Source organism: Eptatretus burgeri, chromosome 4 (genome assembly GCF_056783735.1).
Source record: "Eptatretus burgeri isolate ZD-2024b chromosome 4, Ebu_testis_v1, whole genome shotgun sequence".
Lineage (NCBI taxonomy): Eukaryota > Metazoa > Chordata > Myxini > Myxiniformes > Myxinidae > Eptatretus > Eptatretus burgeri.
The window spans coordinates 101,446,044-101,472,040 of record NC_140964.1 but is presented as its reverse complement, the minus strand read 5'-3'; the positions used below and the strand labels follow the sequence as shown (position 1 = coordinate 101,472,040).

Sequence of the window (25,997 nt, the reverse complement as noted above, 5' to 3'; positions counted from 1 at the left end):
GTGTTCATTCAACAGCCAACAGGGACTCAAACTCAGTAGCCTAAGATCCCAAGCCAGCCACCTTCAACCACTAAGCGAACACCAGGCTTGTGATTACTTACGTTAGAGATGGAACGTGTCTTCAAAACCAACACGAACACACACAAGTGCACCTCCCGAGCTGCCACATTCCTGGTTTTATTTCCTAGTTCTACTTTGTTTACAAAATGCAGCTATGGAATCCAAAAATTCTCCTTTGCTGTAAGAAGCACAGTCGGTGACAGCCATGACACCGTCGGTCATTTTGCCAAATGCAGATCAGCACTTGTCGAAGTTATTTTTCATCAAGCTTTCGGTTTGAGGGTATACTTGTATCACTTCATTATTCTATCTCAATCTTTTCCCATTCACTACCCCTCTCCCCCTCTCTCTGCTTCCACCTCCCACGCCTTTCTTTCCTGGATCCATGCATGATGTAAATAGCTAAATAAGTCTCACTGCTCACTTTCAAAGTATCGTGCTCCATCTGAACGATTTCTCATAGCCCTTGATACTCTGAACAGCCATCAGAGTTTGGATACCGAGTTCAAGATTTAAACAATCAACACTATTCTTAAATCAACCATGGGGAACGTCAGCACCAAGTGGAAGACTCTGACAAGTGTGAGTACACCAACCCTGGTCATCGATCTGGAAGACTATCAAAAAAATCGCCTTACAAGGGAAGAGAAAGCAGAGATTTAGACCAAGCATATGTTTTTGGAGATGTCAGACAGTACTTCATGACATGACAGAGTGGTGCTTCATTGGGATACACAGGAACCTGCACACAAGCCATTCCTCAGTGTGGTTGTTGCTTAGTGGCATTTGGTGCAATGCAATTTATGGGTTTTCTGCGGTTTCAAAATGTGGAATCTGGTTTTGTGGTATGACTCGTCCAGGTCTATGGGATGGGATGGAACATCAATTATGAGCCAGGCAATGACCACAATGTGAAATGAGGGGATGCAAAGAATCAATCCCATCTCCAAACGAATCTTTCATTAAAGTCCAAATGATGAGGAGGGCACAAGGAGCCCCGAATATACATGACTACTTCTTCTTTTGCATCAGCACAAGGTTGCAGGGCAACGTCATTGGCTGGGAGTGCAGCTGATGTAATGCCCTCTTTATAGATATATATGTGGAAAAATTACAGGTGCAGACTGGGAATCGAACCCAGGTCATCTAGCAAACTGTACCAATGTTCTACCATCTGAGCTATCTGGGCGACCCACTGGCTGAGCAACGCAATTCTTCCACATGTATAAGTGCCACCCTCTTTCCCCCACTGCTTCCGGGGCACTCACTGCCAACCATAGAGCAGCTAGGGCCTGCTCTTTGATCACTAATGGTCACAAATTATTTTTGATCAAAGGTTTTTGATCACTAATGCCCTCTGTAGGTTAGGCTAGGAGTTTGTAATTTGTTCATGGTGCCGGTGATTGTTCGCCTACTCTTCGCGAAGGGCACCGTCTTGCAATATGTGTTTGGACATGATTTGGTCAACTTCTGTATCTCTGAGTCATAGTTGTGAAATAAAAAATCTGAAGATCATGATCAACAGTAGAACGTAAAAAGGAAGTCACATACACAAAATGTTTCATGTTGAACGGTTGTCATTTTGAATATTTGAAACTCTGAAATCCTCCATACAATGTCGGGCCACCTTGTTCCGACTTTCCCATTAAATAATGCATTATCATAAACTTTAAATGATAACGTTTTTGATCACTTTGGATGGCATGTAACAGCATTTCAAGTTAAACATAAGTCTTAGTGGACAAGGGATGATCAAACTGATGGGGAACAGCCAGACCCGTTTACCATGGGGTTTTTGGCAGATTTTCTTGTTTGCCCAGGAGGAATATTTGTGTGAGCAGCACAAGTTGATGCATTGTACAATTTAAGTGTAATGTTGCATCCAATTAACGATCTCAGAAATAAACTCCTGAATGGCTCGTGGTTATAGTCGTTAAAATGTGACATTTGTTTGATGGACGAGAATGTTTTTGTCCGTAGACTGCAAGTTCAACTGTCACAAACGGTGTGCTGCAAAAGTGCCGAAAGACTGCTTCGGGGAGGTTTTGATCAATGAAGGTAGGTGTCTTTCAAGAATGGTTATTGAAATGGTTTAAGGTTCCATTTGAGGTTTTTTTTTGTTTTTTTTGGAGAGATCAAGCGTCATGGAAGAGCCACCTGCCAAAGCCCTTCAATGTTGTGACTTCAAAGATTATCTTGGGCAAACAAGGATGATTCCTGGATGGAAAAAAAACGAACTTCGTTCAATGTAACGTATAGACAGGGTTACGTTGAACTGGATATCACCTTAATGCTGAACTTAACTTGATTTAACCAAATGTAGTTTTTTCTTTGTTTTGTTTTTTCCTAGCATTCCCAATTTAATTGTTAATGACACGCATGTCAATCTGAACATGGCGGTTTGGTTTTGCATTCGTTTAATTGACATCGGGGAGTGGTGGGGTGGGAGGAATACGGTGGCAATTCTGCCACAAGTAGATGTGGTGAAATCTAAAAGGCAAGGGGGTCATCCTGGCATTGTGTCTTTACCTTTTGACAATGTTGCAATGGTCACCTGTACATCGATGAATTACCTCCGCCACCGAAGGTAGATGGAGGATATGTTTTCAACCCTTCCTGCCTCTCTCTCTCTCTCTCTCTCTCTCTCTCTCTCTCTCTCTCTCTCTCTCTCTCTCTCTCTCTGTCTCTCTGTCTATCTGTCTCTCTTTCTCTCTTTCTCTCTCTTTCTCTCTCTCTGTCTCTGAGGAGGATATCTCAATATATTGTAGACAAATTTGGACGAAACTTGGTGGACAGGTTGGGTGTGTGACGAGGACAAATTGATTCGACTGGTGAGGATTCGGATCCAGATCCAAGAATTTTTTCTTTTTTTTAACTTCCTAAGCGATTCTTCACCATTGAGAGTATGTAACTTTAAACACAGGAGGGACTCTCCATGGAGAATATTTTATGAACTAGAAGCACCCGCTCCCTCCGGGAGCCTTCAAGGGGTCATGTTATTATATTTATGCCTATTTTACTCCAAGGGGTCCCAGGATTACACACCCAAAAAATGGTTGCGATCTGTTCAGCCGTTTTTGCGGTACCTGGGAACAGACAGACAGATGGTGAATTATAGTAAGATAATTCTGATGTCATAGGTCACATGGTATGGCAACCATATTGGATTAAAGGAAAAAGTTTGGACATCATCTTCCATGAAACCGCTCAACAAAAAAAATTGAAACTTAACATGTGTCATCAACTCCCCTTGCAGCACACAGGGTGATAATGACAACATCATTGGTGAAGTGGTATTCCAGCCATAATTGTTTTAATCGAAATCTTTATCCAAAAAATCTGAAACGTCATATATCTTGATAACGACCCGATGTGAGTGGATAATTAAATTTATGATGTTCACAAACCCATGCCAAGAAATGACACGACATGCTATGGGTACGTGGCCAATAATAGTGACGTGTTTAGTTAATAATGGTATTTTTGTTCAGAATGAGTGCGCGAGGCGAGACTATGCGCTCGACCGAGTGCTGTTCCAGTTTTTGTATGAAATTGTATTCACATTCGATGCAGAAAATAAACAAAAACCTTTCATTCATAGTTCTGCACTGTTTACACTGCATGCACTTTTGTACTTGTGAGACTATAATGGGCCAAATGTTGAAGTTTTATTGTCATCACCTTTACACAGAGCTGCTGACTCCTGACAAGGAGGGTAACATTACTGCTGAGGAGAGCGGCGATGAGGTAGAAGGAATCGCTTCATTTCCTTTGGATGCTGAAGAAAACCTGGACACCAGCAATGAATTTCTGGGAAAGGATTTTAGGAACGTAGCAGAGGGGGACCCTGATGATGATTGTGAGAGTGACCACACCAGCAGGTTAGTTGGGATATCTTTATGGGAGAATGAGGTTTAGTTAAGTGAAATATGCATGGGAAATTGAAGATATAAGCTGCAAATCCGGATATATAACTTAGCAATAGTGGTATCATCTTGTTTCATTCTTTGAATTATCTTTCAATCTTTCTACGACTACTGATGTCACAAAGGCCCATCTAATGATTCATTCACAATGATTCACATCCAGTCCCTGCCCTCCCCCAACATCACCCCTTGGGAATACTAACCACAGCATCCTAACATGCCTCACTAGATAGGTCCCCACTCAGAGCCCCCATTGTATGTACTTTTTGATTAATTACCAACATTATACAACAATAATGGAATGGCCAGCTCTGCGTACAAACACCACTAAGTAATAAACATTTCCACCTGATGGTTCATCCCTCAATATTGGTTGGCACTGTTTTGGTACTTTCCAAATCATCAACTTTTGAAATTGTTTTCTCTCTTCTGATTCTGATTCTGATGTGACAATTACTCTGTTACAGAGGGTCGGTGCCACCAAAGCAGTTTCTTGGCAAGGGTTATACTGGGTGGTTTGCCATTGCAAGCGGTAGTTAGAGCAGGGATTTGGAATTTGTTCAGGGTGCCGGTGATAGCTCACCTACTCTTCGCGAAGGACACCATGGGATCTTTAATATCCACCCACTACTGCCGGCAGACTGGATGCCCAGTTTATCGTCCGTCCGAGGGACGGCACACACGTTGATGAATCACCCTGACCCTGAAACACTGGGGTTTACAGTTTATCGCTGGGTCAGGATTCAAACCCAGGCTCGACAGCTTTGAGGCGAGTGTATGTACCTTTCAGCCCTGCTTTATATGAAGAATCCTTTAATTAGCAAATAATAGGCCTTCAGTGAAATGCATATCTCCATCGATCAATTTCTCGCATTCCATCCTTATTTTACTTGATATTGCTAGCTTTCCTCAATCTACCAGGATGTCTGGTTTTTTTCCTTTACGTCTGACTTGATGCAACGGTGGTAGCTGTGGTGGAAGTACCTTTACCATTTGGCTGAGATGATGATTGTTTTCCAGTGATGTTAACGCGCTGCTCCGGTGCATGCTCCCATACCTGACCTGACCTGGTATTAACAAAAGCGTTCCTCTACTCACAGCCCACTGTCATTGTCAATCCACTCTCATTCTTCACGAGTTCCGTTTAAAGCAAATGATAGTTCAGCTCTGTTTGGTAAAGATAATTTTTCGATCAGTGCTGCCACTTCCCTTGCAATCTCGCTTGATGCCCTAAAAAGGAATAAATGTTTTGTTTAAATAAAGCCTGCTTATACCCTTGAGATGACAATCTGAGATTGTGTCCTGTCCACCATTCTGACGAAAGTTGTTCCATGGTTTTGGTTACGTGTGGGTGTCCCACATATTGAGGATGCAGCTAAACTCTTTTGGTTAGTGTAGCAGTGTTTCTGCTCTGTGCAGATTTTAATGCAGATGAAGTAAAGTGGAGTCAATTTGGGTTGGTGAATGTGGTAAGTAGTGTAAAGCTTGTGTATCAGTAATACAAAAAGGTTAACTTGATTAGACTGTTGTTGCAGTCTGATGTCGCTTGCCTCGTGACACCGACCACATGTCCAAATGACACATTGTTTTTGTACATTGTGTTGAGCCATTGTTGTTCTTCATGAGATTTCGGCTTATGGTGGTGTGAACTACTATCCATCAGGTAGTCTGTATTGGACTTCCTATGGAGGGATGGCATGGACACTTCATATGTTTAATACAACACAAGTCCTCAAAGGCATTGGCCAAGATAAAAACTTACAAACCTATAAAGTACCTACCAGTCATCTGTGGAGGATTTCACATCCAACAACACTCGTGAAGCTATTGGACAGCACTGCTGAACTACAAAACTGGCAGACCCAAAAGAGTCTGTTTCTTCTTCTTCTCATTATTATTATTATTATTCTGCTGCTTCTGCTTCTGCTGCTTCTGCTCCTGCTTCTTCTTCTGCTTCTGCTGCTTCTTTGTCTTCTTTTCAGACAGCCTAACTCAAAATTGGTTTCAGCTTAATACTTACATGAAACATGAATCGACTGGATTTTACAGTGGGAAGATCCATGACTACTCAAAGTTTTCACAACTTGAAAGGATTTAACAAAGTAGGCATAGCTGCATATCTGCATGTAGGCCGTATGGCCATGAGAGGTTGGTGGGACCATGCCTGTCATTCAGCCTGGTTGGGACGAGCCCACGGTGATAACTGGCCGAGGACCAATCACACCTGTATGAGTGTGGTTAAAGGTGGAATATTACATACATTCTTACAGCAGAAAACCATTTTCAAGTCTGACTATTCAGTCTTCACATCCTTTGTGTTCCTCTGTTCATGTTCAACCGGCAGTTTTAACGACAATATATTTCAGAGTGCAATCAAAATAATATTCTCCAGCATGTAAATACAGCTTTTTTTATGAAGTGCACAAACGAGTAAAAAACATTTTTAAAAAAGGTAAAAGGATGTAGGGGATGGTATGCCGAAAAGTGTGTAAACAAGGTAGGGATGGTTTAAAAGGGGCATAACTGTGTGAAAAATTGCCGAAACACCCGAAAACTCATACTTGTTCTGTAACTTATAATAAAGCAATGTACCAAGTTTCAGTTGAACATGTTAGAGGGTATGGGAAAAAAAGTCTGAAAAATCAAAGGTGGAATGGACGGATGGACAAATGGAGAGCAAACATATAGTCCCCTCTGGTGAAACCGCTAGGGAACTAAAAATGGTTGATCGCTGACCATCCCTAAATATACATCTCTCTCAATTTGGGATCACAAACACCACAAGCACGAGCTGAAGTGTGTGTGTGTGTGTGTTTTGTTAATACAGTCCCTTCAGAAAGTATTCACACCCCTCGACGTTTTCACAATTTGTTGCATTACAGCCTGAATTTAAAATGGATTAAATTTTTTTAAAAAAAATTGTCACCAATCTACACAAAATACTTCATAATGACAAAGTGGGAACATGTTTAAAAATTTTTTCTACAAATTAATTTAAAATGAAAAGATGAAATATCTTGTGTCAATAAGTATTCAACCCCCTGAGCCAATACTTTGAAGAAGCATCTTTGGCAGTGATTACAGCTTCAAGTCTTCGTGGGTATGTCTGTATCAGCTTTGCACATCTAGATTTGGGGATTTTCTCCCATTCTTCCTTGCAGATTTGCTCAAGCTCTGTCAAGTTGGATGGAGAATGTCGGTGAACAGCAATCTTCAAGTGTTTCCACAGATTCTCAATGGGATTCAAGTCTCGGCTTTGGCCGAGCCACTCAAGAACTTTCATATTCTTGTTCTGAAGCCATTCCAGTGTTGCTTTGGCTGTGTGCTTGGAGTTGTTGTTCTGTTGGAATGTAAGTCTTCACCACAGTCAAGTTTCTTTTGCACTCTGAAGCAGGTTCTCCTCAAGGATTTGCCTGTATTTGGTTCCACTCATTGTTCCCGCTATCCTTTGCTATAAGCCTCCCAGTCCCTGCCGCTGAAAAGCATCCCCATAGCACGATGCTGCCATCACCATGCTTCATGGTAGGGATGGTGTTGAATGGGTGATGAGCTGTGCTCAGTTTCTGCCAGACATAGCGCTTTGCATTTCGGCCAAAGAGTTCATTTTCTGTCTCCTCAGACCACAGAATCTTTTACCTCATGCCTTGAGTCTTTCACGTGCCTTTTGCAAACTCAGGAATGCTATCATGTGTCTTTTTCTCAGGAGTGGCTTCCATCTGACCACTCTCCCATAAAGCCTAGATTTGTGAAGTGCTGCCGAGACTGTTGTTCTTCTGGCAGGTTCTCGCATCTCAGCCAAGGAACTCTGTAGTTCTGTCAGAGTGGTCAGTGGGTTCTTGGTCACCTCCCTGAGCAAGGTCTTTTCCCGGTTGCTCAGTTTGGTCGGTCAGCCATTTCCTAATTTGGTTTGGTCCATTTCTGAACAGTTTGGTCCATTTCCTAATAATGGAGCTCACTGTGCTCTTGGGAACTTTCAACAGTCTAGAAATTGTTAATACCCTTCCTCAGATTTATGCCTCATCGCAATTCTATCTTTGAGTTCTACGGACAGTTCCTTGGACTTCATGGTGGAGTTTCTGCTCTGACGTGCACTGTCAACTGTGGGACCTTGTATAGAAAGATGTGTTTCTTTCTAAATCATGTCCAATCAATTGAATTTGCCACAGTTGGATGCCAATCAAGTTGTAGAGACATCTCAGGGATGATCAAAGGAAATTGGATGCACCTGTGCTCAATTTAGAATGTCATTGCAAGGAGGTTGAATACTTCTTGATTGAATACATTTCAGCTTTTCAATTTTCATTAATTTCTAATAATTTCTGAAAACATGTTTTCATTTTGTCATGATGGGGATATTTTGTGTGGATCGGTGACAAAACATTTAAATTTAATCCCTTTCCATATCGGAGAAGTGATGGTTTTGAGACAGAAGTGTTAGAATTTGCACTTATTCCTCAGTTTAACGGATTTGTCGAAGGAAAGCCGAGTGGTATCATCGATGAAAGAAACAACATTTTCATGAGTGCAATTGTTGTGGGTTCGGGAGCTTGAAATAAATATTTAACATGATAACAGTTGAGTTGTCCCAAGTTCAAGTTCTCTTGGGTTGAAATTGAACACATTGCACACTTGCGGCAAACATCGTCCAGCAGAGGAATTGAAGCATCTATTTTCCTCTCAAGAGATTGTATCCATCAGTTGTTTCCATTCCATGGAAAAGTATTTGATGGGATTTGAACAAATTAAAAGTAAATGGTAGACAGTGCATATTGGGAGTAGTGAAGTCTTAAGGATAGTTTGGTGTAATATACCTGCATCACACGTGCAAAACTTGTACCTATCACACACGGGATTGATATTGTAATCAGCTCAACACACGTGGTTATGATCTCACATTTGCTGCTGTATGGAATGGATTTACGCACAAGTGGCGCCTTCTGGTGGATGGGAAACATTTGGGCATTCACTCTAAATCTGCAGCTTTGTGGTGTTATGTCATGAATATTGTTACAAATTTGGGGTCCATCATCATGGGGAAAATGTGATGTTATATTACATTGATTATATAAAGATTAAGATGGAAGCAAAGATCAGACCATGATAGTTTCTAGCCCATTAATCCTACCCCCAAGCCCAACTCCTTTCAAGTATTCAATTTTTCCTTCCTAAGAGTTTCTATCTGTATCCGTCTTATCCACCCTGTGCATACATCCCTTACGTGTCCACGTCACCCTCAATTTTGTCCCCGAACCCTATTGTTGGTGTGTCCTGTCCCTCTCAAAGCTCATTCCGGTCACGTGACTTTGTCGGTCAAAATGGCGGACTTAGTAAATTCCTTCAAAATCTTCTTCTCCAGACCCACCAGTCAGAATGCTACCAAATTTGGATTATGACATTAGGACAAGGGTCATGGTGTTAACTTGCGGAGGTCATACCGATTACGTGACCAGAAGTGTGTCAAAACGGCAGCCTTTGTACATTTTTGAGAAAATTGCGTAAGTTCGTTCAAAAATCTTCTTCTCCAGACCCACCAGTCAGAATGCTACTTTTGGGGCCGAGGCCAACTACCTCAAGAAAGAAATCAAGTAAATTCATATACCAGCTGTTTATTCAATAAGATACAAGACACTCCTGTGCACAGAAGGAAGACTTCAAACTCCCGATGGTATTGGGAGTTGAAGGCTTAAGGGTACAGAGCATTTGTGAGAGTTTCTATACAGTTTTCACCAAGATATCAGATGGAACTTTGTGGACTCCAAATATGCCACATACAATGGTATGAGTCTGTCGAATATGTTACATACAATGGTTTTGGTTGGTTCAAAGATGCCTCATACAATGGTTGGAGTTTGTTTTCTGATACAAGAAGAGGGGTGTGGGGGTGGGGGGAGGGGGAGTAAGAGAGAGTCATTGTTTCGTTCTGCTGACTACATGATCACAGGTCAAGAGTTCATTTAACAGATATGACTTAACAATAGGTTGTTTGGACTAAAGTAAAGATCGTGTGTGTATTTTCTTGCAAGCTCACTCAGCATGTATATGTTAGCTTTATCAGCATGCATGTCTATCATCTCTACCAGTAAATCATTTCTAAACTAAGTTAATTAAATCATTTAAGAAAATAACTCAGTAAATTTTGCTTTTTACATGATTATCAATTCAATTTAATAATCCAGCTCCCACATCAAATTTGGTTTACAACATTAGGCCAGGGCCCACATAAGATACGGGTCCAGTGGTCTTATTTTTAGCTCCTCTGGAATTGGAATTCCAGATCAGGTATTGTCATCTTGCAGCATCCATCCGTCCATCTGTCCATCTGTCCATCCATCCGTCTCCTATTTTGACTTCTCCGGCCAAACCGCTGGGCCAATCCTGATGAAATTTGGCAACAACGTTCCTGTTCAAACTGGTAACAGGGATTGCAAAGCTCGTTCTGGTCACTTGACTTTAAGTAGGTCAAGATGGTAGAATTAGTAAATTCCCTCAAGAATCTTCTTCTCCAGACTCATCGATAAGAATACCACCAAATGTGGGTCACAACATTAGGACAAGGGTCCTGTTGTTAAATTGCAGAGGCTTTGTGAATCACATGACCCGAAGTGTGTCAAAATGGCGGTTGCGTAAATTCCGTCAAAAATCTTTTCTGCCAGACCCACCAGTCAGAATGCTCTCAAATTTAGATTACAACATTAAGCCAGGGCCCACATAAGCTACAGGTCCAGTAGTCCTAATTTTGCCTCTGCAACCGAAGGTGAAGGTGGTTATGTTTTCACCCCTTTCTGTCTGTTTGTCTGTCTATTAGTTTGTTTGTGTACAGGATATCTCAAAAAGTTGTGCACGGATCTGGATGAAATTTTGTGGACAGGTTTGGTGTCTGATAAGGACAAAGTGATTAGATTTGGGTGAAGATCCGGATCCGGATCAGACTCCGTGAATTTTTAAAGTGATTCTTCACCATTGAGAGATAGGGCCAAAACGATATAGTACTGTATAGCATGATATTTCAAAAATGTAAAGGGCCCGATATGTTCTCATGGATCAGGCATTACGTGGCGGATGTCTGCTCTCCACCGAGTGCCCTTCGAGTTGTTGTTGAGAGATTTTTGACATGTTCAGGTAGTTAGTGATGTTTTTTGGTTGGGGTTTTTTTCAACATTCGGGTCGGATTGACCGGTTTGTGGTTTGTTTATAATTATGTCTTTGGATTATAAATTAGAGTGGAATTTGTATGTTGAGTGACCCTAGCCCGAAACCCTGATAATTATGTCTGTCCCTGAATATTTGGCTGAATGAATTTGTGTTTTTTTTCGGAAGCGAAGAAAGACAAAATTAAATTGAGTTATTCACAATTTGACGGTGCATTCTGTAGTCCTCATCCCTTAGGTTGGCAAATGTCAGCCAGTGCTTGAGGCCGTAATTTGGAATTTTAACAAGATACTGGCACACAATGGCATAGCCTTTTCTCAGTTCTTTTAGATATTTATCATCGACTTGTTAATGCTCACAGAGAGAGAGAGAGAAAGAGCAACGCTCTTCAGGGACGTGTACAATATGATGCAATGCTGATCCAGTAAATCACGAGCATGCAATTTTGTAATCCGTTCCTATCGTCGGGAATTCAACCAAGGATGGACGACTACAAATGTTAGCACATTATCACTGAGCTATCCTGCCATCCCTGACAGAATGTTAGTCTTGAGTTTTGATTGCAGTGAAAAATAATCATTTTCTAATTCCATCTTTTCTCTTCAACAGCCACAATATGAGCACCAACATCCCGCTGATGCGCATCATTCAGTCCGTGAAGCACAAAAAGAGGAGAAAGCTCTCACTCATCAAAGAGGGCTGGATGGTTCATTACACAGACAAGGACACACTGGTCAGGACTCAGGTTTTATTCTCACCTTGATGTGACGTGAACGCCATTGCATGACTCTGCCCGTTGTCGGTGTTTTTAAATGTCAAATTCCACTTTCAGTCGATCAAATACAAAATGTAGAAATCAAACTTCAATTCTGCTCAAATTGAAACATGACAATCCTGCCTTTATGGATTCCTGATGCTGTACTTGCTTTGAATCTTCCTCTAGTTAGAGGTTGTTGTTGGTGGTGGTGTTGTTTTTTTTTGTTGTTGTATTTTTTCTTTTAAAGAGAAAATACGATTGCAATTGAAGGTCAAATTGGAATTGCAATTGAAGACAAATGTCAAATTTCCAGATGCTATGCTGATAACTCATTTTGCTGTTCATTTTATTTCTTCCGTCATTGAAGGTGAAGGGGGTTATGTTTTCACCTCTCTCTGTCTCTCTGTTTGTTTGTTACGCTCGTTGAAGGAGAGGGTATTGCATTTGGATCCGTTTGTTACCTCCACCACCAAAGATGAAGGAGGTTATGTTTTCACCTCTCTGTCTGTCTGTCTGTCTGTCTGTTTGTTTGTTTGTGTACTAGATATCTCAAAAAGTTGTGGACGGATCTGGATGAAATTTTGTGGACAGGTTCGGTATGCAACAAGGACGAACTGATTAGATTTTGGTGAAGATCCATGTCCGGATCAGACTACTCTCATTTTTTAAGTGATTCTTCACCATTGAGAGATAGAACCAAAAATGATATATACTGTAGCATGATATTTCAAAAATGTATTGGGCTCGACATGTTCTCGTGGATCAGGCATTACGTGGCGGAGGTATGCGCTCTACTGAGTGTCCTTCTAGTTTGTTTGTTTGTCTGCACAGAACTTTCGTATTTTTCTCCGTAACTGCTTGTGAGATTGAGAGGAAACTTTTACAATTGGTGCGACTACTCATGTAGAATGTTTTAATGATAATTATGACATCGTTGGTCACATTGTGTGGCAGCCGTGTTGGAAAAACAGAAAAATATTGGACCTCTTTAGCTCTGAAACTGCATCAAGGAAAAAATTGAAACTTGGCACATAGCAAGTACCCCTCATGGGGAATAAGAATGATTTTTTATGATATCATAGGTGCCTTCGTTATGACGTCATAATTGCATATGAAGAATGCAAATTTTTGAGGGTCATCTAGGAATATAATGGTCCACAAGAAAAATTTGATGACATCATCGGTCATGTGAGTTGGCAACTATATATATATATATATATATATATATATATATATATATATATATATATATATATATATATATATATATATATATATATATATATATATATATATATATATACATATATTTTTTTTTTAACCTTCAAAAATCTTCTTCTCTGAATTGGCTGTGTAGATTAAGGCAAAACTTTACAGGTATGACCACCGCCGATCCATGAGGAACAAAAGGTTCACACATATGATGTCATAATTTATATTACCCTAATACATATATAATTTACCCTAATAATATTGGATTTACCCTAATACATATATAAATCTTCTCCAGAACAGCTGGACATATTGAGGGGAAACTTAACATAAATGTTCCCCAAGGCATGCATGTGCAAGGTTGTTAAGGAATAATTAATGTCACATGGTTTGGCAGCCATATTGGATTTAATAAAAATATTTAATAATATTTTCTTTGGAACCGCTTAATCAATCGACGTGAAACTTCAAAATTGTGATCTCGTAGTGATGGGGAATACTTTTTGAATTTCAACTTGATCAGATACATGGTCTGGCAGCCAGAATTATTTAATTTTTTTGTTTTATTTTTATTTGTTTTATTTATCTATTTATTTATTTTGAATATGGCTCACCTGGCTGTGCTAGTCAACGACTGACTTTGGAGGCCAGCTTGGAAATGTGGCTTTCCCAGGAAAGATCATAGCAGATAGTGAGACCCAAAAGCTTGGGTGACAACTTCTTTCACAGGATTGTTGAGAAAGTAGATGGGGGATTGTGCTGATAGCCGAGGCTCACAAGCCAATTCTCTTCATGGGCGCCCCGAAAACCGCTTTGAACAAGTTTTGTGAGCACCTGAAAAGATATCATGCCAAGAACCAGGCCAAAGATGGCTCCTCCCATGGACGAGAGGGGAGTAGACCCAAGTGCAATGGGCTTTCAAGATCCATAAAAGGCTGCATGTAGAGCATCTAAGAGAGGGCATAGAAAGACAGAGAATCAGAGATTTGAAGCTTCATTACTCAGTTAGGGGCTCGATTATTATTATTGTTATTATTAATATTATTATCATTATTTTTATTTGCATGAACGCAGTGGTCCTCTCACTTTCTCTCTTTGCATCCTTCTCTCTCTGTCATTCCTTTCCCTTTGCTCACTTGCGTTTCTTCCTTCACTCTCCTTCACACTTTATCAATTCATTTCTCGCCACACCACTCATCTTCGTCATTCATTCTTTCCTGCATCTTCCGTCTCTGTTCTTTCACTTTCTTCCTGATTTCTTCACCTTCTGCCCTTGTACACCTTCGTTTTCACGTTCCCACGTCCGATAGCTCCGTCAATGTACCCTCTGCCTCATCTACAGCACCCAGGCGTCTTGCCTGGAGACTCATTAAATACATGCCTTGAGTGATCTCACTGGTCCATGGGGAAACTCCAGTGTCACAGCTGTGTGTAGGGCAGGAGGGAAGCAAATTGCAGAGGCTTCCTTTTTCAGTCAGGACGTGGGAGCCAGAATCAACAAGTGTGAGGTGTGCAGCGGTCCATCCTGTCCCCATCTATTTATTTCTATCTTCATCTCATCTTTTTCACCAATTATTCATCCCACAATTATTTGCCAATTAATCCCATCATTCTTTGCCAATCACCCATCTCTCCCTTCCACATCAGATGCATGATGCTGGTATACTGTACTGCAGCATGTTAAGTCATTCATAAGGTTCTGAAGGTGGGTCTGTTACTTATGGGATAATTTTGAAAAGCATACGTGCTGTGATTAATTGTTGCACATATGGCATTCCATTGTTTTCTCTCCTTGTAAATACTTGTTTGCCTGCTACTGTAAAGATTTGCATTTTTATTCTGATGGTGGCATAAGACTGCTGAGGCATTTGGCCAGCTCAAATTTGTTATCTAAGTTCAATGTCAGATGAGGTTACTTGACGTTGGTTATGCTCGACTGAATGACTACGGTCTGTTGCGTAACCACCTGCATGGTTCCCCTGTTGCTTCGCCTAACTCACCGGCATGGTAACCTGACCTTGGGAGCGAAGATCCGGCCAGAGTTGAGAGTGGAAAATCGTGTCCGTGGTCTCTCGGAGTTATGCAGAGGCAACGTCCTGTCACAATTTTAATAGTTCATGTACTATGCTGTGTACAGAACGTTTTGTTCTGCCAAAACAGTTTATATGGTTAGGGTTACAATCCTGGCTGCGCCACCACTTCAACACAGGAGGTTAAGGCAGGAATTTTGATTTTTTTTCAGTATGGCAGCGATAGCTCACCTACTCTTCGGAAAAGACACTGTGGAATTTAATGAATTACCCTGCCTATGAAACACTGGGTTGACAGTTTATAGCTGTCATCCAGGTGTGTGCCTACCTCGAAGCCATCCTTCCAGCCTTAGTTGTATTAATGCTGTTTAAAAAAGAAAATCCTTTTGATGTTCATTGACACATTTTTGGGGGGTTTCTTTCTTTCACCGAGCATATGAGTTTGAAACTGCAATATTTCGAAATTGCTGCCAATCAGATTCACAGCTGATAAGTGCAGCTAAATTGTGGCCTTTTTTGACCTTGGAGTTGTCATTCTTTTATCCTTCACACCCTCCCCTCCCCAACAGCGAAAGCGCCATTACTGGCGATTGGACAGCAAGTTCCTTACATTGTTCCAGAATGATTCCAGCAACAAGTATTACAAAGTAATACTATTATTTCTATCATTTTAAAAATTGCTTTATTTTTACTCTTAATTCATGGCTTGTTAAACTTTCCATTCTTAATTGTGTAAAGTAAAATTGAAACCTGATTGATTGTTCTACTAGAGTTCTAGAAACCCTCTGTGATGAGTACTTCATCGCAGTTTAATTCCCTTATTCATGTCTCATAGGAAGTTCTCCTCTCAGAGATCCTTGGTGTGGAAACAGCACAGAACTTTTCAATGCTACCCACTGGAAGCAATCCCCACTGCTTTGAGATCATAACAACAGGAAGTGTATTGTATGTTGGTGAGAATCCTGTGCAAGTGGACGACGTAGTGGCCCAGATGAAGTATGGTCTTCCATGCAGTGGTGTTGATTGCAATGTGGCTCAGTCTTGGGAAATGGCTATCCATCAGGCTCTGAGGCCCGTCAATCCCAAGGACAGTGAACACTGCCCACGTTCAGAGGCATCACCTCAACACAGTATGCTCATTTTCATTACATTGCTCAGGAATGCTTTTGATTCAGATGGAATGCTCGCTTTATTGTTGATTCTTTTTTTTTCAGGAGCTGTTTCCATCAGCATTTCCATCTCAAACAGTGAAATTCCTGAGAATGTGGTAAGTGATTATATTTATTTCTGTTCAAACCCAACAGAAGTAATATTGAAATAACATAAGGTACTATTTTATTTCCTGATAGAAGGGACAAAGAATGGGCACATGACAAATAGAATGGAGATAAAAGGGAATTTAATTTTTTGGATAATGGAAACTACTCTTGGATTGGGTCAGCATTAATTTAAGGACAAAGTTGGCTGATAAGATAGAAATTCCATGGGCAAGAATAAATAACCATCATAGCATATATATGGGAGTAAAGCTGAGACGACAAGGTAATAAACATTATTTACACACACACACACACACACACTCACACACACTCACACACACTCACACACACTCACACACACACACACACACTCACACACACACACACACACACGCATTTACGATACACATCAAAATGTCAGAAAATATCTCTGATTTATGTACACTCGCGGAAACCCGTGAAATCACGGGCATGATATCTTGACACAACTGAAGGTAAAGTGAAGTGGAGGTGTTGTAACAACTAAAACTGCACAAACTTATGATTGGAAACTGCGATTTTGGTTTAAGATTGAATTGGATTAATATAAGGATCATCGGAGAGACATTAGTTTGATTTGAATCGAAGTTGACAAATTGCAGAAAATAAGATTGTATGGAAGACATTAACATCGAAATATTAGATTTGGAGGTGCTGCAGTCCAAGAACTAGAATGGCACTCGGTAGAGCCCATACCTGGGCCAGGCTGAATAGTTTACATTTTATATCCCACTGACGGGCCGGATCTGTATCCGGACCTTAACCAAAATCGAATCGGCTCATTTTTTGTCATCCACCAAGTTTTGTCATAACTCGTCCACAACTTTTTCAGATATCGTGCCTATATATTGTAATAATAATAATAATAACCGAATAATAATCATAGTCGAAGATGGCTGTTCACATAAAACATGCAAAAGCCTAAGTCCATCAATATTTAAAGCGTAGGAGATGTTGCCCATGCAGGATAGTAAGAGGTATTACTGCATGTAAAGGAATGTCTGAGATGACCAGACCACTTACTATCGCACTGGCAGAACCATTATTCAGGAGAGCAATCTTATTGACTAACAACCAGGTCCACCGCTAAGTAAACATAGGCATTCAAACCCGAGTTATTTAACTTGGGAAATGAGCATGCTATCCACTATGCCATGGGACTCCATCGTTGTTGTTTGTAGTCGAGGATGGCTGTCCGCGTGTGACATGTAAACACCTGGGTGTGTGAATGTTATAATGTCAGAGCTGCTGGTCACATCGCAACCACACTTTGAGATAGCAACACAACAATAGTGGTGAGGCAATCGATCTAAGAAATGGCACCTCGGTGAATTTCCGAATTTCTGTAAATGCAACCATGTCTTGTCCATTTAAAACTGAAGCCAATGTGTGACGCGTATTGTAGCCATTCTTCCATTTCAATTGTCCTCCATACATTGCTAAAATAGATGAAGTGCTGTCATCCAGCATTGACCAAATGGGAAGAAAGCTGAACTGGTGGTCCATGAGCATACATTTGGAATACAGAAATTATTTAATGTTCGCTGTAATTACGATTATCTTGTCTTCCTATTGATTAGCAATAACCCAACAGGCATGCTAAATGCGAGATCATGAGCAGAAGTGTAGTGAAGTGCTTATAAAATATTGTTTTTGGGCCGCCTCAGATGAGTGCGTGGAGACGATAGTTAGGGAGTGTCAAGTTAACCATGCCTTCTGTGCACGGATGATGCCACTGTACTACTATTGGTGGTGGTTCTAGTCCATCGAAATCGATCACTATGTCAGTGTGTGTTCCATTCTCCATAGGAATCCAATTTTAAAAATGGTAAAAATGATTCCTGCTTCACTAAAGCCTCAACTCAATTTTTCATCACTTCTGCATCTGTTTTGTGTATTATTTATGTATTTATTTTTGCAGGACATCAGCACTGTTTACCAAATATTTCCTGATGAAGTGCTTGGATCCGGCCAGTTTGGGATCGTCTATGGAGGTACATTTCAGTAAACCTGTACAGTTTAGCTGAGGAATTGCGAATTACTGTATTAAATGATGAATTGCAAATATAAAAGCAAACTCAACCATTTTGGACAAGTCCCAGGCCTACATTTACATTAGAGTATTCTGAGAGCTCCACTTCCGGAGGCAGTTTTAACAGCTAAAGACAAATTCCACAAGCTATCAGCACAAATGCAGTGATCTAACAGGGATCCTAAGACAACTAATCTTCAAATTTTGCTCTTGTTTGGGTAATTGTCAAGATCATTGTAGACCTGAGTGACCTGTGGGCGAAAGGCCTGCCTTTGTGCTTTGTAAATTTCCAAATGGAGACAAGGTCCCCTCCATACTTTATAAAACACTAGCAGGGGTACCCGGTGTTGCTCTTCCACCCCACCCCTTCCCCTGCCTCCTCCTACCCCACCCCTTGAGGGACAAATTCATCGATGTAGCTGAAATAATGATGCTATAAATGTTTATCCTCATCGCCATGTCATGAATCTGGTGTGTGTTCAGTTACCAAGTTTCTTGTGGAGCGCTTGCCAAGTGGCTTAAGCACTCAAGCAAGCACTCCATTATAAACCATTGATAAGGAACGGCTGGCTTGGCAAGCGCGAGAATCATGAGGCAGCTTTATATATATTAGATTAGGCGACAGTGAGACACCTCACACGAAACTGCCATGTTTGCATAATATTTCCTACTCTTGTTTATCTATTCCTCTTCTTCTTAATCAGCAAATAAACTTTCTATCTTCTATCACATCATTTTTCCATGAGTTTTTCGTACGTTATAAAAAAAGGCTCCAATTATTAGTGCATTCCTGATATTGCAGACATCGCTGCGTGATGACGTCATGTGTTGGGACGTCTTTTTCATACTTCGCACGGAAGCAACCACAGGATATTTTTGCTTGTAACAGTCATTGTAAATTCTGGTGAGCAAATATTGAGTTACACGTGACATGTCACCGTCTCGCAGACAGAAAGTAACTGCATTTGACGTCCCACAAAGTTTTTTTTTTTTCTTAAAGAACTATCACTATCTGCATAATAGTAGGGTCATATCCGGACTCCCGTGACCATTGAGAGCATAAGTTCGTTTGAGGATGGGTTTTGGTACTTTGGGGTATTTAGAAAAAAATGAGCTCCTATTCCCCTCCCAAAAGTGTGGGCTCACTCCACCACAGGGCAAAATCCAAAATGGCCTCTGGTGGCCATCTTGGAAATTACACAATACATAACTCTTGAGTAAAATAACTTACAGACATGAAATGTGTCGTTTTTTTACTAATTTAATGACTAGGGGTCCATTTCAGTGGTTATTCTTTCATTTCGTGGTCATCTTCAATGTGAAATCCAAGATGGCCACCAACAGCCATATTGAATATATGAATATTTCACATCTTCCAAACCAGTTTAGGTAGGAAGACGATTAAGGTATTGTTTTCAAGTAATTATATGGGGGAAATTCATTCCAGGTGTAATTTGTCAACTTGGAGGTCATCTTCACTATGAAATCCAAAATGGCCACCAGTGGCCATGTTGGAATTTTTTTTAAATACATAAATCTTGAGTAAATTAACATACAGGCATGAATTATGAAGTGTCTTTTTGACTACAAATTAATTCCAGGTGTTACTTGCTCATTTTGAGGTCATCGTCAGACCTGAAAATATGATCCAGGTTGTTTCTAACTCATTTTTATGGTCATTTTTGCAGCTCATTCAGCTCATGCCTTTCATCATTAATCTTATTATTGGTGATTTACTTGAGCCAGCAGCGATGATGGTATCGTATCTCAGCTGCAAATGGGTCAGGTGTGGCGTCAATCAGTTTGAGAATGTGATCTCTCATGTCCATGTCGTCTCGTAACACTGTATGCTGTTTTAACACGTTCCAAGCCTTTTCTTGATTTAGAAGATACAAAGTATTTAATTTCCATCCAGGATGCTTTTTGTCTTCTGGACGCATGCACCAGACACATAAGTTTTTGTCATGTAGATGCCCTATACTCGAACGTAGACGTTTTGGTGAAGGAGCTGGAAGGGGATCAGTAGCAGCAGATTTTGGGGTCTCGGACGCAGATGTAGATTCACTGCACACACAGGAAAAAAAACAACAAGGTATTGAGTTCATGTGTGTTGGTAACAACTAGCAAACACAAGATCAATTGAGGAAATCCAAACCCAATAAAGCAGCAGGGTTGATCAAAGAGGCAAATGCAGACACAACAAATGAAGTTCAATTGTCAAAATTTTGCAACTCCAATTATGCATAGAAATGTGCAAGTGTAAAGAAAACATGAAACCAACAAACTCAACGAAATAAAATAGTGAGCTGGAACTAGTGTGAACAAATAAGCAGGAACTGTTCTCCAAGCACAAATAGCAGAAATGGTCAGGGCAAAACAAGGCCAACGCAGTATTTAATGACTGCCAGTATAACTGCAACTGCAGGGGTTACCTGCTTTGTTCACTATATGCAGATTTTTGCTTTTCAGCTTACTGGAGCTTTCTCTTGCTTGAAATAGACAGGTAACATTATTTGTGCATGTAAAGACCTTTGTGTCCCTTTTCCCAGTTGACACTCTCATACACCATGCCAAACCTATCTGGCCCCCTCCAATTAGCTGCTTTTTCACGCAAGCTTTGCCACTTTCCACTGGAAATCCCATCAAGTGAGTCTTCCTGATCAATTTGTTCACCACATTGAGGAGGGGGGTTGCTACTTCTGCTACTGGTTGATTCTTCAGACATGTTAGTCTGAACTCAGTTAATTCTGTTACTCAACAGTTGGGATGTGATGTGATGTGATGACTGATCAGTTGTAGTGGCAGTGGGTGGTCTTTTGCTAGCAGAAATCCAATGATCCTGTGACAAAATAAACAGCATAATTACTATAATAGTAAAAAGCTACAAAATTTCGGAAGGTGGGACATATTCAAATATTCAATAAGGCCGTTGGCAGCCATCTTGAATTTCATGTTAAAGATTACAGCAAAATGAGAAAATAACCCCTGAAATGGAATCCTAGTCATTAAATTAGTAGAAAACGATACTTATTTCATGTCTGTAAGTTATTTTACTCAAGAGTTATGTAATTGTGAATTTCCAAGAAGGCCACCAGCAGCCATTTTGGATTTTGCCCTCTGGTGGAGTTAGCCCACACTTTTGGGAGGGGCATAGGAGCTCATTTTTTTCTAAATACCCCAAAGTACCAAAATCTATCCTCAAACGAACTTATGCTCTCCATGGTCACGGGAGTCCTGGATATGACCCGACGATAATCGGAGAATTAACGTACCTATAACATAATGTTAGGGTGCCATCGTTTATGTATCTCAGATACCAGATTCAGATGGCATGAATGGACGGAGTTATTTGCAGATCACTTCTGACACCATGTAACATAAGCAAGACTCCAGCATGTAGGCCATCTGGATCATGCAGGTAGTTCGTCTTTTAATTTTCTTGTACCGTTGAGATAACCAACAACAACAACAACAACAACAACACTGAAGTTGTTTCTGAATTGCAGGCACTTCAAACATACAATGCAGTACCTTCATTGGACAGTGTATATTAGCCAGCTGTGGTGATCGATGTGAACAAAACATGCATTAATTTGTTTGAGTTGTAATCAAAATGTTACTTTTTTTTTCCTCAAAATGGTATCTTCATTTAATGATAGAATATGTTGTGTTGTTCAGTCTTCAAATGTACATGAGGCCTTAAAAACAATCTGAGCTACATGGAGAGAAAAAGATGGTGGGGATTTCTGGACAGCTGAAGGACATGTCCTGTCGAATGGGCAGAGCTTATGACCCACAGACAGACACACAAACACAAATTCAGCTTTATACAGTTTATTAGATAGTGCCAATCAAAACTCCAAAATAAAAGGGAAGTTTTCTGTTTCTTCCTTGGTGGAACCAGCTGTGGTCAATAAGAGTTATTGTCTCAATTGCAGTAATCAATGGGTGAGGGACGCCTTGCGAACACATATTTGATCAGGATTCAGCCATTAATTTGGTCTGCTGGTTGCATCATCACTGAGGTGCGGCTGCGCAACTGTTGCAGTTATCCTGTAGGCCAGAGCAGGTATTTGGAATTTGTCCAAGGTACCGGTACACAATTCGTACACTCATTTGTTCAGGTACATTGCTCTATTTGAAGCATCTGTTCTGCCAAAGTAGTTTCTTTACAAGAGTTACAAAACCTGGATGGGTCACCAATCTGACGGAGGATAATTGACTGGAATTTGTGCAGGAATTTGGAATTTGTTAAAGGGTGCCAGTGATAGTTCGTCAACTCTTCACAAAGAACACCATCAGATCTTTAATGTCCAATAACTAATGCTGCCAGGTGAGACACCCAGTTTAACGTCCATCTGAGGGATGGGACACACATTGATGCCTCATCCTGCCTGTGAAACACCAGGATGGCAGTTTATAGCTGGATCGCGATACTTAAAAATGATGCACTTTGAAAGGTGTCATAAGATGTTCAACATCCACTGGTGAATGCTAGCAAAATGGGACTACCAGCTTAATATCTCCTCAGGAGAATGGAGTACTCATTCATTCAATGCACACTGTCTGCAAAGCACTAGGGTGATGGTTTATAATCTGGCTGGATATCAATCTCGCAATAGACAGCTCAAATGTGAGTATGCTACCTCCTGAGACATTATTGGAGTTATACTGAGGAATTATAACCCCAAGCTTTGTGCACTTATTCTACCTTTTAAAATGTATGCTGTTAGAGAAATTGAGAGTGGAGAAAAATTTACCAATCGCCATTTTAGTTTGAGTACTAACATTGTTAAATACTCAGGGTTAACCAACAAATCTTCCTTACCGAGTTGTGTTTGTTTGCTTATTAATAAATGCTTCTTCATGAAGGAAAGCACAGGAAGACTGGAAGAGATGTTGCCATCAAAGTAATTGATAAGCTTCGTTTCCAAACCAAACAAGAAAGCCAGCTGCGGAATGAAGTGGCCATTCTTCAGGTAATTTCCATACCATTCCATACCATTCCATACCATACCATTCCATTCCATACCATTCAATACCATACCATACCATACCATACCATACCATTCCATACCATACCTATCCTATTTCATACCATTCCATACCATACGTAGAGGATAAATGTGGCTTCTGAGGCAGCCATTCAAATGAATGGGGGATAAGGGAAAAACTTTCTAAGTTAAGCTCCAAAAGCCCAAAATAGGAGACTGATTTCCTCCCCCTCCAAGACAAGCAAATGTAAAATTGAGGCTGATTCCCTTCCCTCCCATACAAGCAAATGTAAAATAGGAGACTGATTTCCTCCCCCTCCCATACAAGCAAATGTAAAATTGACTTACTGATTAAAGCACTTCTTTCCTTTCATATTTTCATTCCACTCAAAGAGCGAACCAATTAATATTTGTCCATGTTCATCTTTAGGGAATAAATTAATTTTCTTATTATATTCACTTTATCTCTTCAAGCACGAAAGAAAGGGCTGTTAGGGTGAGTTTTGTAAAATGGGGACGTGTTTTTAGAACACAGTCGTGCCGTGAAAATGAGGAAGTATTCTGTGCCCTTGTCTCTCATGGTTATATATTAAATCATCAGAACACTAACAGAACAAAGTTTAGTTAAAAACAGTTTTTAAACATAGCTTTTATCAAAAATCATTCAAAGCAAGATGTTTCATTTTCGTGTGAAAACGAGTCAGTTTTGAAGTCGGCCAAGCTGCCTCGCCCGAACCAAACCAAAAAAATTCTGATCATTTCCGATGTGGGGAACACACCCTGGAAAAACCATTGTTGTGAAATCTCCCATTACGTCATCAAGTTGGTTTAAATAAGCAACTTGTGTGCCGTTCGTGTTTTATTACGAAAATGGAGCGTACAAATTCTTACTACAACCTTGCAGATCAATCGTTTTGAGAAGATGACAGGTGAGATCTCAACCCAATTCATTATTTATTGTTTAAAACAGAATTAAATCACTATACAACCAATAATTATTGTATGTGTTTTTTTCCAACAGGTTGTCCCCAATAAGAACATCGTTAATAACTGATGTTGAAAATGAGTTATTTGAATATCACGAGGAATGGATAAAAATGAACGACTTTCTTGAAGACATTTATTCATTTCGAAAAGAAGTGAATGATATTATTGTTGACTGGAAAGGAATTCTCTCACGTCCTTTGATCCCGAGTTCAAGGTGAGGAATTATCACTCTGTCTCTGTCTCCGTGTGTGTGTGTGTGTGTGTGTGTGTGTGTGTGTGTGTGTGTGTGTGTGTGTGTGTGTCTCTGTCTTTCTGTCTCTCTATCTGTCTCTCTCTATATGTCTCTCTATCTATCTCTCTCTATCTGTCTCTGTCTTTCTGTCTCTCGATCTGTCTCTCTCTTTCTGTCTCTCTGTCTCTTTATTTGTCTCTCTCTCTGTTTATCTCGATCTGTCTCTGTCTATCTGTCCCTGTTTCTCTTTATCTGTCTCTGTCTTTCTGACTCTCTATCTGTCTCTCTCTGTTTGTCTCTGTCTCTGTCTGTCTCTCTCGATCTGTCTCTCTCTATCCGTCTCTGTCTTTCTGTCTCTATTTGTCTCTCTCTGTTTATCTCTATCTGTCTCTGTCTTTCTGTCTGTTTGTCTGTCTCTCTCTATCTGTCTCTGTCTTTCTGTCTCTCTGTCTCTCTATTTGTCTCTCTCTGTTTATCTCTGTCTGTCTCTGTCTTTCTGTCTATCTGTCCCTGTCTCTCTCTATCTGTCTGCCTTTCTGTCTCTCTGTCTCTCTATCTGTCTCTCTCTGTTTGTCTTTGTCTCTCTCTATCTGTCTCTGTCTCCGTCTGTCTTTTTTGTTCTCCTTATACACAACCTTTTATTTGACATGGTGGTAATTAATTTAAAAGCAATACCACAACTTGGTGGTAATTTTTTGACTACTTGCTTTTTATTTTCAGCATTAAAATTGAATCATACATGGGTGAATTTCGCAACCTTGAATGGGGTGATGATTCATTTCAAACTTGTTCCAGTTTAAATGCTCATCTCGATGAAAAGGACACAAAACTCGATCTTCTGGAGGTAAATGTTATATTTATTATTTTATTAATATCATAATATAATCATCTTTATATACCCTCATTGTTCCTCACTCTTTGTTTTGAACACAATATGTTGATTGAGTTTCAAAATCACAAGACATCTGAAGCAAACTGCTGGGAAAGATCGTTCATTCTCGCAACTGAATATTTTCCCAAAGAAAAATGTTTCATATTTTCAATCTTGATTAATTATATTTGCTTTGCTTTCAATTATTTAATTCTTAATTATAAAAACGAAAGGAAGTGCAAAGGTGGGGGAGGGGGGTAGGTGCGCTCCCCCAACAACCCACCACCCCCCTCATCCCACCCCCTCCCCTCCCCGTGTTTGTGTGGGGAAGGGTGGGGGTGGGATGAGGGGGGTGGTGGGTCAAAGGTGGGGGCACACAGTGGGGTGGGGCTTGTGTGGATAGGTGGGACTTGTGTGGGTGGGTGGAGCTTGTGTGGATGTCGTTTGTC

General features: G+C 40.4%; 1 protein-coding gene and 1 long non-coding RNA gene across 5 annotated transcripts in view; one reads left to right on the top strand and one right to left on the bottom strand.

Moving 5' to 3' along the window:
- Positions 1-25,997, top strand: part of LOC147028772 (serine/threonine-protein kinase D1-like) — a 137,171-nt gene that overhangs the window by 81,111 nt on the left and 30,063 nt on the right. For all 4 annotated transcript variants that reach the window (XM_085879484.1, XM_085879485.1, XM_085879486.1 and 1 more), the window contains 8 exons: positions 2,041-2,118; positions 3,752-3,941; positions 11,745-11,868; positions 15,704-15,781; positions 15,970-16,264; positions 16,349-16,401; positions 18,354-18,426; positions 23,337-23,443. In XM_085879484.1, the coding sequence (XP_085735610.1) occupies positions 2,041-2,118; positions 3,752-3,941; positions 11,745-11,868; positions 15,704-15,781; positions 15,970-16,264; positions 16,349-16,401; positions 18,354-18,426; positions 23,337-23,443 (998 nt within the window). The remainder of the gene's footprint in view (positions 1-2,040; positions 2,119-3,751; positions 3,942-11,744; positions 11,869-15,703; positions 15,782-15,969; positions 16,265-16,348; positions 16,402-18,353; positions 18,427-23,336; positions 23,444-25,997) is intronic.
- LOC147028770 (uncharacterized) overlaps positions 16,287-25,997 on the bottom strand; it is a 90,359-nt gene continuing 80,648 nt past the window's right edge. The window contains exon 3 of the long non-coding RNA XR_015057714.1: positions 16,287-20,528. This is a non-coding gene — a long non-coding RNA (uncharacterized LOC147028770). The remainder of the gene's footprint in view (positions 20,529-25,997) is intronic.